This window comes from Nelusetta ayraudi, unplaced genomic scaffold, assembly GCF_046127955.1.
Source record: "Nelusetta ayraudi isolate G7.1 ecotype Tasmania unplaced genomic scaffold, CSIRO-AGI_Nayr_v1 ptg000022l, whole genome shotgun sequence".
Lineage (NCBI taxonomy): Eukaryota > Metazoa > Chordata > Actinopteri > Tetraodontiformes > Monacanthidae > Nelusetta > Nelusetta ayraudi.
In genome coordinates this window covers 1,488,630-1,504,601 of record NW_027466072.1, presented here as the reverse complement: position 1 = coordinate 1,504,601, position 15,972 = coordinate 1,488,630, and the positions used below count along the sequence as shown (strand labels likewise).

At 43.0% G+C, this 15,972-nt stretch overlaps 2 protein-coding genes across 4 annotated transcripts in view; one reads left to right on the top strand and one right to left on the bottom strand.

Moving 5' to 3' along the window:
- tnfsf10l (TNF superfamily member 10, like) overlaps positions 1-15,972 on the bottom strand; it is a 319,815-nt gene that overhangs the window by 228,968 nt on the left and 74,875 nt on the right. The window lies entirely within an intron of this gene.
- Positions 1-15,972, top strand: part of clcn5b (chloride channel, voltage-sensitive 5b) — a 30,911-nt gene that overhangs the window by 7,863 nt on the left and 7,076 nt on the right. For 2 of the 3 annotated variants that reach the window (XM_076028036.1, XM_076028035.1), the window contains exons 3-14: positions 4,080-4,249; positions 5,244-5,343; positions 5,814-6,001; positions 6,323-6,445; positions 8,978-9,184; positions 10,722-10,802; positions 11,436-11,670; positions 11,804-11,979; positions 12,529-12,666; positions 13,651-13,837; positions 15,275-15,417; positions 15,523-15,672. In XM_076028036.1, the coding sequence (XP_075884151.1) occupies positions 4,080-4,249; positions 5,244-5,343; positions 5,814-6,001; positions 6,323-6,445; positions 8,978-9,184; positions 10,722-10,802; positions 11,436-11,670; positions 11,804-11,979; positions 12,529-12,666; positions 13,651-13,837; positions 15,275-15,417; positions 15,523-15,672 (1,898 nt within the window). Of the gene's footprint in view, positions 1-762; positions 1,142-4,079; positions 4,250-5,243; positions 5,344-5,813; positions 6,002-6,322; positions 6,446-8,977; positions 9,185-10,721; positions 10,803-11,435; positions 11,671-11,803; positions 11,980-12,528; positions 12,667-13,650; positions 13,838-15,274; positions 15,418-15,522; positions 15,673-15,972 lie in introns of those variants that run through there. The other variant, XM_076028034.1, reaches the window with a different exon arrangement.

The window sequence follows — 15,972 nt, the reverse complement described above, 5'->3', positions numbered from 1 at the left end:
TGTCTGTGGTTTCTCTCTATCTCATTTAAATATACAGTGCTGTGTGCTCACTATATACGTCTGACTCTGGGCTTTTGTGCGAGAGAAGCTAAACTGGAGGTCACGGCAGGGTGACCATAAATGTCTTTTCATCAAGTACTCAAGTACAAACTACGTCATTCATACATTTTTAGTCAGATTTTTAAGTCAAAATAAAAGCAGACTTGATTTCATTTCGTTGTTGCCTCACATTTACCTAATAAAAAATAAAATAAAAAAAAATCTGTAATCCGTTAATTCTCTTCAGTTACTCTCACTTTGAGGATTAATGCCATCAAACTACCAGGAATTTACGATGTGGGACCAGACCATCTGGTTTTGTTAAACGTCAAACCAGCATTTATTTGGAACGCACCAGTGTGTAGACGAGAGCTTGGCGTTTTGGGATCACTTCAAGTCTTTATTCAGTGAATATTTCAGTTTAGTTTAAGGTTTTTTGCGATTTTCCACTTGAAAGAAGAAAATAATGAACAAATCTGAGATGGTTTAAAGGTCCAGTGTATAGTTTTGTTTTTTTTGTTTTTTTTAAAGGAAGCCTGGTATTAAAAGGCAGTAGGTAAACCAAATGACTTTTATTATACACACTGTTATTAATGTAGTTATGGGCAGTATGTGACAGTATGTTTTATGGCAAAAAGCATAAATCAAGCCTGATTGTACACACTGGACCTTTGATCATTTTTTTGATTTACAATATTTGTTTTATTGCCTCTCTGAAAACCGGGGTCATAAAGCAACCAACCAGGTCAAAATAATATAAACTGTGATGACCTAATTGCTGCGTGGCTTCCTCAGCCAATGAGGGTGAACTCAAAGACTTTTGGACCTATAAAGAAAAAAAGCTCCGACCAGCGGAGCGACAGACTGTCTCGGTCCTGCCTCGAGCAGCCAATCATTCTTCAACTCCAGGGCCTTTTTTTTTTTTTTTGGACCAATGAGGCTGTGCTCTTGTTGGAATCCACTTCCTACTTGCGTTCAGAAGAGGTTGTGGTCTTGAGTTTGAGTTGGCGCACTGTTTGGGGGGGGGGCAGTGGCTTCCAGAAGATGGACCGGCAGTTCTGGTCTGGGGCGCTGGAGGAGGAGGAGGTTCCCGCTGAAAGTGGTGAGTTTGTACACATCGGAGGAGGAGAGGTTTGTCAGAGCGATGCGTTGTTTTGTTTTTTTTGACTTTGGCGAATGATAAACTTTGCTTTCACCGTCGCTCGGGTGCACCGGGAAGCCTGTTTTCATTTCACGCCCGCCTGTTGACTCGAGTTCTGCTGGAATAACAGGTTGTCTCCTTCTCTCTCTCTCTGTCAAGTTTTCCTCTCAGTGAGCTTGAAAAACTCGTCCAAGTTTCCCGCGGCAGACTTTTGTTGGTGTCGTTTGAGCAGAAGGCAGAGAGAAGATGGTTTTTCCACTCGAGCAGGCATTGAGTTACGCGATCTGTGCGACCGCGCTGCAGCTCGTATCAGAAACAGATTTCTCCTGCGTCGTGCGTGCGTGCGTGCAGCTGTCCCAGCTGGCGGCTTGAGTGCAGAGCTCTTCAGCAGTGTATTCACTATCACTGTCCAAGCCCTCGCAGCTTCACTCGTTTGTTTGCGCCAGTGTAATTCCTTCCTCGTGCATGTTTGGGGCCAAAGTGGCTGTTATTCTTTTCCTCTCTTTACTTTTGGGCCAAAGTACAAAGGTGAAACTCAAATGTTTTTTGTTTTTTTTCTAACGTTCCTTAATCTTTGTCACCTTTCGGTTTGGTATGTTTGACGCTTTAGCATTCTGTTATTCACGCGTTTATTCTTTCATACCAATGCTTTTTATTAGCGAATAAATGCAATTGCTCTCACGTGATTCCCTGTTGACGGCAAGATAACAGCTTGTGGAGCCCAGTGACAAAGGTCGTGTGACCCGACAGAGGGAGCAAATGCCGCTATTGTCTTGGCCAGCAAAGCATTTAACATGACAGTATTTGCATTGAAGGACAAGACAGCAGGATGTAGCCAGTGTAAAATGCTGCATTGGTCCAATGGGGGAGGGGGGTTTTTCTGCCGTGATGCAGCTGCACAGGTCTGAGCCGCAAAGTTCAAGACTGAAAAATAAACCAAAAAGAAAGATAGATGAAAAGAGAGAATGTCACAGTGTCCTTCTGTAGCTTTTCTAGATATTAACTGGAGGAGTTGGCGGAGGCCTTATCTGCTCTCTCTGTGCAGCTTATCTCCCCCAGTGGAAAACAAAGGCACGTCCTTGTTTTAGTTATTTTCCAGACTTTTTCTTTTGGGCTGTGCAGGCTGTTTTTTTGGTGTTTTTTTTTCAAATGGGGGGGGGGGGGGGGGGAGCTCGAGTGTCAACCGTAGGTACGCGTGTTTGTCTTCATCTCTGAGACGCAGACGTGTCCCACATTAGAGAGTCTGAGATGAAACCCAGACAAACCTGCCAGACGGGGTTTTGCGAAACGCCTCCTCCTCCGCCTCCTCTTCCTCCTCCGCCTCCTCTTCCTCCTCCTGCTGCCGGACGGCACGCCCGCCTTTTCTGTGCCACGTTGTGGTTGCGTGGTGTGATGTGATGTCCGTGTCACCATGAAACGTCTGACGCCCAGCTGTGTTTGAAATGTTGTACTATATGCAAAACTGACGCCACCACCATCACCCCTCTGACAATGACACGAGTCAAGGGCTGCAACTAAGCATTGTTTTCGTTGTCGACTCATCTCTCGCTTGTGAGTCACGATTACCTTCTTCACCGTCACCGCTTTTTATAGGAGGCTTGGGGTGTTGGTGCTGCTGGAGGGGGGGGGCGGGGGGGGGCAGGTATGACTGAAGGGTGCTCCACTGCAGTCTGGGATGGAAATAATCCTAAAGGCAAAAGAGCAGCATGGCGCTAATTGTGTCTGCTGCAGCCTCAAGTCTGTCTGTCTGTTTTTTCTAAATTATAAGAAGTTGAAATGAAAACACTTTTATTTTGTTTTTTTTGTTTTTTTATTGCGGCTCCACTTCGTCAAGGGCAAGGAAAAGCAGATTGCCGACACGCAACCACTGTGTTCTCGCCCGACTTTCCTCTTAATGAGGCGAGGCCCAGTCCACTGGATTTGTTGGCAATAAAAATAGCGACGGTATAACAGAGACAACAATATTATTATTCAAGCCCAGACTCAAAATATACTAACAGTCAAAGGTTTGGACACACCTGATGAATTGAATGTCTTTTCTTTCATTCTCGTGGCTATTGACATTGCATGCAGTTTCTCACTGAAGGCATCAAAACTACATATGAACACACATGGAATTATGGAGGAAACAAATTTGTGAAATGACTCAAACACGTTTTATTTTGAAATTCTTCAAAATAGCCACCTTTTTATAAAAATCATATCTAGAGTTATTGAACGTGTTTTTCTTTGCTGCATAATTACATATAGCTTGCTCATATATTTCATGTCCTCAGTATCTATCTGCAGTGCAGAAAGTTGTGAAGATACAAAAAAAAAAAAAAAATCCCAAGAAGCTTTGTCCAAACTTTTGATGTATGTATGTTTTAAACAGCTAATCAACTTCAGGTCTGTCGTGTGTGTGTGTGTGTGTGTGTAGTTTTTACATACAGAATGTGCTGCCTTGTCTCGACTCAACTCGTGACTTCCTTCTTTTTTTTTTTGCTGCTCTCACCTGGAGCTGGTTTTGGTTGGTAATTCCTCTGCACGTCCTCCTAGACTGAAGCTCCCATCGTGCACGAAGGACATTAGACACCACGTTGCTACGCTCTGATATTTGATGCCGGCGGTTGTTGTGTGTTGCAATGTGTTGCAATAAGCTCACACTGGACCCCCGAGCTGTTTGCGTCACACGGTGCGTGTGTGTGGTAAGCGCCGCAGGAGGTCTGTTTTTGCCCGCTGCTCAACGATGCCCTCCTCTGACCACATAAAACACAAGTTGGTTCAAAAGCCAAAAAACTACATCAAGAACTCCCAACAAACGCAGAGACCACGGAGCAGAGTTTGCAGCATGACATGGCCAGAAAGGTTGCGGTGTGACTTCAAGTGTGTGTGTGTGTGTGTTCGCCTTCATCCCCAGGAGTCTATGAAGACTACTACAGCGGCAGAGGCGCCGCCATGAACGGCCACGGACCTGGGAAGCTGGTGGACCCCCTGGAGGACCCGGTGCCCGGTCTGGGCACCTACGAAGACTTCAACACCATCGACTGGGTCAGAGAGAAGAGCAAAGACCGAGACCGACACCGAGAGGTACAGAGAGAGCGTCAGCCACCACAAACCCCCACAGTTGTTGAGTAGTTAACTGCAGACACTGAACAGCCAGTGGCTGTTCGAACAATATTCTGTAAAGTTCTCTTTCTTGCCTGGCCTGGGTATTTGAGGCTGGGAACCGGACAATCAGCCTAACTATCAGCTCTATAAGTCTTCACCTGATGTCGTCAAGTGTGGCCAACATTAATGCTTTGCACAGCTGATGACAGTTTTCCTGCACTGGGAAACATGTCTGCAAAATAGTAATCAATCATTAGTGAATTGCCTGTAATTGAGCACAGTGCAGATACACGTTTTCTAGCAACACTTTCAGTCTGTTTATTCCTCAATTTTTTATCATCTGTTTATGTGCATTTGTTGGAGGATACTAATTAAGTACTTTGTAATGCATTCATAAGTATGTGTGGGCCTTTGCAGATTTAACAAACTGTTCATTTCTTTGCTTGTTGACCACATTAATACCCAGTCAGAGGTTTGGACACACCTGTTTCTTCTTTAGCTTGACTACTTTCCACACTGTAGATACACACTGAGGACATCAACTAGATGACCAAGAGATGTAGATTAATGTGGCAAAAAAAAAAGAAAGAAGAAAATCTTAGATAGCTAAATATTTTATGTTTTATATATATTATAGGGAGGACGGCTATTCTAGATCATCTGCAATATAAAACCTGTGAACACAAAATGAACACATCTTCCATATGTGTTCATTTATTGTGTGGATGTCTTGAGTGACAATCTACAACGTAAACAGTCATGAAAATGAAAGAAAGAAAAGAAAGTATGTGTCCAAACTGTTGACCGGTAGTGTATAAACGCAGAATAACTCAATAATTCCGTTCAATCACTGTAGCAGCCTCCCTCCTGTTTACCATTGGAGAGTTGATATGTAAGCAAAGGTCATGATGAAAAGGCTGAAAACTGATTTCTAACATTGTGGGTTTTTTTTTCTGCGCCTCTGTCCCTTCAGATCACCAAGAAGAGCAAGCAGTCCAAGGTGGCTCTGATGCACAGCGTCAGCGACGCCTTCTCTGGGTGGCTGCTCATGCTGCTCGTGGGTCTCATGTCAGGTAGCGAGCGCACATGTCCGAGGCCACACACACACACACACACACACACACACACACACACACACACGCGCATGCGCACACGCCTGTGAACGCAACTCGGCTTCCCGCCAGAGTCCTTGTAAATGTTTGCCTCCACTTGACTTGGCCACTGCAGGTCCAACTGAGACAAGTGAAAAGTGCCTAAAGGAGTTTTTTTTTTTTTTTTTATAAAGAACTCAAAACATCGCAAAAAAGAAAATTCTCTCATATCTACAAACTCACACTTCCTGCTCAGTTCAACTATTGTTTGACAGAGAAAATATTTTCCTTTCACACAACTGCAACTGCAACTGAGGCCCTCTTTGCACCATGTCCTGTATCAAAAAACCTTTTTTTAAGTTATTTTTTGATAAATATAAATCATTATTTAAAGAATGTGGCAGTGGCGCTTTGTTCCTCACGGTGTCGTCTTCGCTCCGCCCGTGTCTCAGGCGCCCTGGCAGGCGGCATCGACATCGCGGCCCACTGGCTGACAGACATGAAGGACGGCGTCTGTCTCATTGGCTTCTGGTTCAACCACGAGCACTGCTGCTGGAAATCCAACGAAACCACTTTCCAGGATCGCGACAGCTGCCCACAGTGGCAGAGTTGGGGCGAGCTAATAACAGGGACGTCAACGGTAGGAGACGTTTCTGCGGGGTCGGGTTCGTGTACCTCAAAGGTTCTGAACGTGTGGAGCAAATCTCATTAGGTCGACAAAGTGTCCTCTTCCACCTGTCAGTAAAAAAAAAAAAAAAAAGTGAGAAGCAGATATTTACATTTTCATAGCACAGACACGTTGCACTAGCAGATTATTAAATTGAAAGTGCTTTAGTCCCACCTGCTGGGTGTAGACTGTCATTACATCGGATAGTGCCCGATCGTGCGGAATCCTTTCTGCTCCAGATATTTTCCGGCGACTTCTTCTCACGTCGTATGTTTTTTCTTTGTATTCCTGCAGGGGCCGCTGGCCTACATCATGAGCTACCTGATGTACATCTTCTGGGCTTTGCTCTTCTCCTTCCTGGCCGTGGCGCTGGTTCGGGCCTTCGCACCGTACGCGTGCGGCTCAGGAATACCAGAGGTAAAGCTGAGCTGTGCCTCATGTATTTTCTCGTGTGTTCTTCGTGTGCTAAAAACACACGGGGCCCAATTCAAAGAGGAGGTGGAACAAACTTCAAGTTTAGCCATCGTGTCTGACATTACTGAGGTGTTGAAACTGAGTTTCCAGCTTCTTTTTTTTTTCGGTTCGAAGTTGGTTTGAGTCTGATTAGCGCAGAGATGACCACGAGCTTCGGCCTGCTGGAAGCATTTTTCAGCAGTCATACGCAGGGGATTTTAACAATTCTTTGCAAGAGGAAAACCACAATTGCAGTGACAAGAGAGCGAGAGAGAAAGAGTTGGTGTGCTGGAAAATTGTTGATTGAGTCACTTCACTATTGTAAATGTTTTTTTTAAAGTTTAATTAGGCATACTGACTTGCCTAATGTGAAAGCAGTTGGAATCGCAGTGAACATACTGATCCATACTTAATTTATTTTTTGGTGCAAAGGTGGACGGTGAAAAATACGTCTCAGAAACAGATTTAATGTGAAATACAAACAGAACGTGCCATTCACAGACTGGGGATTGACATTAAGGAATCCAAGAGGAAAATATCACAACCATTCTTGACGTCAAAGAAACGCAATCAAACAAAAGCAAAATGTAATTCTCGTAAAAACTCGAGAGAATTACAGCTTATGCGCTTCTCACCGTTCAATGGAAACGCCTGCAAATCGCAACTGTACTTTGTCGAAATGTTAGAAATATGGCTTTTATTTTGTAAAAAAAACTCTATTGGACATGGAGCAAGTGATAGCAGCTTATAATAACGTGTCACACCACAACACCACCCACCCAGGTGACCTTGTGAGGACGACGGAAGCTGCCCTTGAAACATGTCAAGGTTACGAACATACCATCTTATAATAGCCATGTGTCTCGTGTTAAAGAAGAATCCTAACGATAATACGTACTTTGTGAAGACACAATGAACTTCATTCAGTTCCAGTGTTTCAGAAATCCACTCAGGCTTTGTTGAATGAAAGCAGCCATGGAGCAGATTTCAGTCTGTTCTCAAAATAACAAGACAAGGAGTTGACCTGAGTTGACCTCAGTCCTTGAAATGTTAAACCCTGATTTTCCCTCATTTTGGGGTCAACGACCTCAGACTCTCCAGCTTTGCGAAATAGGCCCCCTTGCTTATTAATGGATCAATTGCCAACTTTACCGCTGTTTATTTACCTTTTCAAAGTTTTTATTGTTGTTCGCGTGACGTTTTTCAGCATGTTTCCAATCACAGTGATGTGGACAGAATTACCCAGAGAGCATTGCTTCACGCAGTCGCACCCCGACCCAATTCAGGAGATTGCTCCCTTGGGAGCGCGCGTGCATACACATGCATACACATGGCTACTTTACCCAACATAAGAAGTTTTCTCCTGGATTATTCTGTTTTTTGGAAATTGTGGGACGCTAATGAAGATTAGCGCCTAACGAATTGCAGAGCCTGGAGAGAGAAAATCCAGTCACACTATTAAGCATTAGTTGAGCATTAATAAACACTGAATGCATGTTTCTGACATAAATACTTATTTGCATGTAGTTTATAAACACAGTTATAAATGTTTTACTCTTCATTAATAAGCTCATCTATGAGATGATGAATGGTTAGTGACTGAGTGTTGTTTTATAAAAACTCCAAAAATGTATTTTCCAACAGATTTTATAACTGTGTTAATAAACTACATGCTAATGTGCAGTCATGTCAGACACATTGTTTTTAAATGATGCATTCAGTGTTTATTAATGCTTAACTAATGCTTAATAGTTATTATTATAAAGTGTGACAGAAAATCCTTTCACTTGCGTGAAAATAATTTCGAAGATAACATTAGCCTGTCTGCCCCCCCCCCACTCTCTCCCATCATCCTCTCTGCTTTCTCCAAAAAAACGCTGTTTACTTTCACTCCGTCTCTCTTTTATTGCTCTATCAATCATTGGAAGTAAAGAGCCAGAGATTCGCTGACACTCTCAAAAATACAAGTAGGAGACGACAATTGCAGCAACCATCATTTCCGAAGTGATTCACCCGTTTTGCGTACGCACTGTAAAAAGGAAACAGAAAAAAGAAGAAAGGGGGGGTAAACACACACACACACACACACACACACACACACACACACACACACACACACACACACACACCTCCAGCTGCGCACATAAACTCTGCCTCACTCTCACTGCTCACTGCTCTCAGCCTTTAATATCATGCAACTTGAATCCTGTTTTTCCCGACGGCCTCATCTCTCACGGGTCAGACAGTGGTCAGCAGGCCCACGCACAAAGATTAACTGCTTATTTGAAAGGCAAATGTATCCATAAATACTCCCCCTCCGCCGTCAGTGTTTACGCTCTCCTTCGTTCTCGCCTGGAAGGCCTACGCGCGCTTATCTAAAGTGATTCTTCTCGGATATAAACAGGCTGGCGATTGCAAACACACCAGGCCATCCAAGCACATGCCAGACATTTTATTCTTATTTGTTTATTTATTTTCTGCCCTTTTCTCCCTCAGATTAAGACCATCCTGAGCGGCTTCATCATCCGCGGTTATCTGGGCAAGTGGACCCTGATCGTCAAGACCATCACGCTGGTCTTGGCCGTGTCGTCCGGCCTCAGCTTGGGGAAAGAGGGCCCTCTGGTGCACGTGGCTTGCTGCTGCGCCAACATTCTTTGTCACCTTTTCACCAAGTATCGCAAGAATGAGGCCAAGCGGCGCGAGGTGAGTGTTCAGGCCCTTTGATATTGTACACATTTGATTAGATTAGAGAGTTATTGCCATTTGCCTTTGCCTGTACGGCAAAGGTGCAAACAGTGCGTAAGGCTACGCTCCTAAATACGCTATGCATATTTACATTAAATAGATTACAAATGATAGGGAAAAAAAAGGCCAAACATGATAGGGAGGGTAATTAATTAAGAGCTAGAAAAGGGTTTGGCTTGGTAAGGTTGAATAAATATTGCACATGAGGTAGTGATATGTAGTGTAAAAGGGGGGAGGATTCAACCCATTTGCAGTCACTGTCCACTTTATTAGGTAGTTGGTACTAACAACGTGTACCTAATAAATAAAGTAGCCCTGTGTAGTATAATAGTTATATTTGTTGTGTGTGCAAACAGGTGCTTCAGATATCCTCTGCAGCAGGATTTGAAATCGTGTTGCCTTTCTGCCCGTTTTCCCCGTTTGACCTTTTGACCTCAGCCCAGCATTGTCCACCACAGCAGTGCTGCTCACTGGGGATCTTCTCTCTGTCTCACCGTTCTCTGTAGATCCCAGAGACGGTTTTGTGTGACAACCCCAGTAGATCAGCAGTGTGCGAAATACCCAGATCAGCCCATCTGCTAGCAATCATGCCACATTCAAAGCATGTGAACATTTTGGCATAGCAGCTGCTGTATTTGTGTATTTGGGCTCGAGAATGAAGCTGGAAATATCTTCATACATGGGAAAGCTTATGTTTTGAATTGTGGAAGTGGCTGCTTAATATTCAGCTTAACTGGCCCGATTTTTTATCTGTGTGATGCATCTCTGGTGCATTGCTTTAAACGACTGGAAATTCAAGTTTTCTCATATGGAAGGAGAAGAAGAAGAAGAAGGAGAAGAAGAAGAAGAACTTTATTGATCCCCCGATGGGGAAATTTACATAATTACAGCAACAACAACAACAACAAAAAAAAGGCTAAAGTGCAAAAGGTCCAGAATTATATTAACTGAAGTTACAGACAAAAATAAAGTATCTGTATGTTTATACAGAAAAATAAGAAGCAAGATAAAAAGCAAGATATTTACATATTAAACATTTGAATTTACATGTGCTACATGCTCTGCTATAAATAAGTTTCTATTGCGTCTAAAAGAGAAATTTACAGTTATTGTAGATTTTTGTTGTATCCCAGTGGATGGGATTTTACTGAGTGCAATTGTCCAGCCTGATGGCTGCAGGCAGGAATGACCTGCGGTAGCGCTTCTTCTTGCACTGAGGGTGCAGAAAACTATTGTTTTGATTCATTTTAGAGGAGAAAGCAACACAGATTCTGTCACTTACACAATATTATCACCAGTTCAGACGAATCTCACTAACGGAACATGACTAAGTTCTCATTGTTGGTGCTGGTCAATTTAAATCTCCGTTGACGGAGAGAGTTGATGAGATGAAAGAAAGTGAAAGTGAAGTGCTGTCATTGATCAGCATCAGTTTGAGTGTCTCAATGCAGCTGCTCTTCATCGCCACGTGGGTTCTGTTCTGTTCTGTGTGCAGGTGTTATCCGCGGCAGCGGCGGTGGGCGTGTCTGTGGCGTTTGGTGCTCCAATAGGAGGAGTTCTGTTCAGCTTGGAGGAGGTGAGCTGCCGTGGATGAGTAGAATAGATTATTTGTTATATTTAGTAACGAAGAAAATTACAATTTCATTGAAGAAAATAATAGTTTCCAAAATCCCAACTAAAACTCAGCAAAAACAAAATGAATCTTATGCACTTCGTCATATGTATGTATGTATGTATGCACATAAACATGTACATTTGTAAAGGCAAACAGAAAGTGCATTAATATACACACACACATAAATAATATATCAGTACTTCACTCAAAGTGAACTAACACATTTATCACATATCCTAAATGTGCTGGTTTTATTAAATTAAATAGTTAAGTAAGAAATTAATGTAATGTTTCATTTAGATTATATGGTGTAAGTTTAATGTGTCAGAATATAAAACAATCACAGTATTATGTTTATATAATATGTATAAAGCATTTAATGACAGCAAATCACACAGTATGAAAGAGGGTTAGTTAGTTGTACGGTTATACAGGGTTTACAAGCTTTTGAAAATACCCTTTTATGATTATCAGCATTTTTAAAAGCATCTCTACATTTTCACTCAGAAAAGGAAATTAGTGAAATTAGTGACTTTGCTTATTGCTGTTGTCCCTTGCTAAAATACCCCACCCCCGCCCTCTGCTCTCACCCAGGTAAGTTATTACTTCCCTCTGAAAACCCTGTGGCGCTCCTTCTTCGCCGCCCTGGTGGCGGCGTTCACCCTGCGCTCCATCAACCCCTTCGGGAACAGCCGCCTGGTCTTGTTCTACGTGGAGTTTCACGCCCCCTGGCATCTGGTCGAGCTCGGCCCGTTCGTGCTGCTCGGAATATTTGGAGGCCTGTGGGGGGCGCTGTTCATCAAGGCCAACATCGCCTGGTGCAAGTTACGTGAGTAATGAAGTGGAATAGAAAATAAAAACAAGTGAAAATGTCCCCCCCCCCTCCCTCCCCCTGACGACGCGAAGCATAGTTTTACTTCCTGCGAATGCTAAAAGTCTTTGTGCGTCTCTTTTTTCGAAAGGCAAGACGACCCGACTGGGTCACTACCCCGTCATGGAGGTGCTGGTGGTGACGGCTCTGACCGCCGTGGTGGCCTACCCCAACAGCTACACCCGTATGAGCGGAGCTGAACTCATCTCGGAGCTCTTCAACGACTGCTCGCTGCTCGACTCGTCTCAGCTCTGCGGATACAAACAGGTCGGCCGTCACGTTGCGCCATTCCGGGAGGGAGGCGGGTGGGGGGGAACGGTCCTCACGTGACGATTGATCCTGTTTTTATATTGATTGATTAATTGATTGATTGATTACTTTTATTGTCAGAATGCCTCCTGAAATGTGTCTTGCGTCTGACGCAACTGTTTCTTCTACTTACAAATACCACATACACAACAAAAACATCACAAACATGTAATTTGCTATACAAAGCAAAACATCAAAGTGGCTGTGGTGCCTCCACGTCCCTGTACTAACACTTATTTGACATTTGAATAGACTGAGGCATAAAAGAGTTCCTGAGTCTGTTAATCTACCTCTGGCTACTCTTTATCTCCTGTTGGATGGCAGTAACTATTTTTGGAAAGTGCAGTTTGTCAATATTTATTCACCACACAATGAGAGAACATAAGTGTTTATTTGAATTTGTAAATTCTGAAGACAAATGTTTTTCTTTTTTTTTTTATTGTATATATATATATATTTTTTTTATATACAATAAAATTGATTGCTTCTTTTCTCTTTATTTTGCAGCCAACAAACACAACGGCAGGTGTGGGCAACAGTCTGGGGGACCGGCCTGCAGGACCGGGCCTGTACACGGCCCTGTGGCAGCTGGCCCTGGCCTTAATCTTCAAGATGCTGATCACTGTGATTACATTTGGCATGAAGGTTGGTCCTAATTCACACACACACACACACACACACACACACACACACACACACACACACACACACACACACACACACACACGAGAACACTACAGGTGCAGAACAGTTCCTGTCGCCACTTTCATCTGAAGCCCATAATTGATGAGGTGCTTTTATTTCTTTCTTTCTTTTTTTTTTTTTTTATCTCCCTGCAAACTCAGAGCAACAGACGGGCAGCTGTGTTCAATGTGCCCAGAACCCCAGACTTTAGAATGGCGTCAGAGTGTAATTCACTCACAATTGCTCATCTGGCCGCCTGTTTCTTTGTTTTCGCTGTTTGGGGCTGAGGAGGGAATCAATCCTCCGGAGCCCAACGGTGTTTCACACGCTTTCTGTTCCGAGTCATCGCAGGCCGACTCAGCGTCACAGTGCTCACTGAGGGACCAACGTGGTGACTGCACTCGTGAAAAAAATGTCCTGAACGGCACTGCGTTGGTTTATTTAAAAATGAAATGAATGAATAAATAAACAAGTGAACAGTGATGCAGTGTAGTTGGTGGAAAACTGGCACATGCTTTATGCGCACAGTCATATTGTTTCATTGACAGCTAAAGTACTGCTCATTTTAAATGGTTGTAACTTTGAAAAAAAAATAAAAAATTGTATTAGAAATTAGAAATTAGAAATTTTAATCCTTTTTTTATAACACAAAAGTGTTGCAAGATTCTATGAACATATCATCAAATACAAACTTAATTGACGTACAAAGAAAGTCTGAGCTTGTGTCTGGGTGTTTACAATACGATCCGAAATAAACGCATCAAAAGGGGAAAAAATATAATAAACAATAATAAAACTTAATCGTCGTAAATATTAAATATAGGCGCAGTCGGGTTTTTTCAGAGTGCACTTTGTTTTCTACCGTGCACTGCAATGAGAGAAAACAAATGTCCCCATAACATCAGAGGTCTGCTGGAGTGCTTGACGTCCTCTCTGTCCACCCAGGTCCCCTCCGGTCTCTTCATCCCCAGTATGGCAGTGGGAGCCATCGCCGGCCGCCTACTGGGCATCGCCATGGAGCAGCTGGCCTACTACAACCACGACTGGTTGATCTTCACAGGCTGGTGCTCGCCTGGAGCCGACTGCATCACCCCGGGCCTCTACGCCATGGTCGGAGCGGCGGCGTGTTTGGGTGAGAGCAGCTGTTTGTTGTCTTTACTCTGTTCTGCTCTCCATGATTGGTTCTTATGTTAGTGATGATCACGATATTTGTCATTACACATTTATTGTTACGGTTCCAGATAGAAACGAGATGTATTTTTCTTATTGCATTGTTTAGTTGGTGGAAGGTGGAAGATTTTTTTTTTCCCCTTTAAATTGTGTTTCCTGTTTTTTTTTTGTTTTTTTTTCCTCTGCCATTTGTTTATTTGTTTATTTATTAGGATCCCTATTAGCTACAGCATAGCTGCAGCTATACTTCCTGGGGTCCATCAACATTTTTAAAATAATACATTACTTAAAATAACATAACAACAGTTTGCAAACCAAATAAAGCTTAAATACATTAGGAGTTGGGAAACTAAACAAGAGGAAAAGCAGGTGTTTGTTGTGTTGAAACCAAAGATAGAAATTCAAAATCTGAGTTAGAGAATCAAATTAATCCACCAAGGGGCAAAACAATAAATTCACGTTTAATTAGTTATTTGTAAGTCTTTTTCCTTTTTAAAAAACAAAACAAAGAAAAAAACAAAAATTCCTTCCGGCCCTAATAGGGCAAATGTTGGATTGCAAGGACACAATGAAATTTAAAAAAAGACACAGTGGAAACTTCCATTGATGCTCCAATAAGGCCATGTCTTGGATTCAGCTGCAATAAATGGCAAAGCTGTGTTTCCTTTGGTAAAGCTGCTGTTTCGTGGCTGTCGGATGAAAATAAGGCGCTTGCTCTTTCTGCCAATCTCAGTCTTTCTGGTGTTCATAGGGGCCCCCTGACAATGAACATTTAATGGGAGTGGGCATAAGCAGTGCTTGGGATAATTACATATCAAGGCCAAATGTCATGTTCTGTTTTCTGGTATTTGGCAATGTCAGACTGGGAATTTCTTTCTTCCAATGTAGGCTTAAACAGAGCAGGTTTTAAAGACCTAACTTAAGCAAGACAACGGCGCTTGTAGCATAGAATGATGAATAATAAGGGTAAAGTCAAATTCAAGTGGTCCTTTCATCCTCTTGGTTTCCTCTTTTATCTCTTAATCATTCAGAAAAACAAACTCACAGCCACAAAGTAGAAACTGCGATAATCAGCTTCCAATGTCCTGTCGTGGTTGCTCGGATGGAGACGGCCGTTGGAGTCAGAATGTCTGAAGTCCGGTTCCGAGTAGAGAGGTGAAGGAAATGAAGGAGTTCAAAGTGCCTAATGAGGAAATATTACAACTGACCGTCAATGCTGCAGAGGTTTTCGGGGAAGCCTGCTGCCGCCGTGGCTTCCAGTAACTGTGTTGAGACCGACTTCAGATGAGTCAGTTCATTTCCTAAGCAGGAATGCTTTTGACTCACTCGCAGTTACTTTGCTCTAGTTTTTTTTTTTTTTTTTTCCAATATCTTTTTTATCCCCCGTGTCTCCCTCCAGGCGGTGTTACTCGTATGACGGTGTCGCTGGTAGTCATCATGTTTGAGCTCACTGGCGGTCTGGAGTACATTGTTCCTCTAATGGCAGCCACCATGACCAGCAAATGGGTGGCAGATGCTTTTGGCAGAGAAGGAATCTATGAGGTGAAGAAAACTCCCCCTTTTTTTTTTTTATTAATTAATTTATTTCTCAATAGAAACTATAGGTTTCTCAGGCGTTTGCTGAGATTCAGCTGGTTTATTTTATAGGCTCACATCAGGCTGAATGGATACCCCTTCCTGGAGCCCAAAGAGGAGTTTGAGTGCAGCAGCCTGGCTGTGGATGTGATGAGGCCCCGGAGGTCAGACCCTGCCCTGGTGGTGCTCACACAGGAGGGGATGACCGTAGGAGAGGTGGAGGTATGAACACATTAGAATAAGGTCATTTCTTTTAATGCACTACCAGTCAAAAGGTTGGAAACACCCTCTCATTTCATGGGGTTTCTTTTTTTTATGAGGACTATTTACATTGTAGATTCTAACTAGCTGCATTTCCATGACCCCTTGACTTGCGCAAAAAAACCCCCGAAATATTGCGATAATAAACCGGTGATGGAAACAGCTAAACTTGGAAAAACCTCTCCAATGTGGCTAAAAGGTTTTGAGGCTCTCATGAGGAGGTTTTTTACACGTGTCCATATAGAGGAATATCACTAAAGT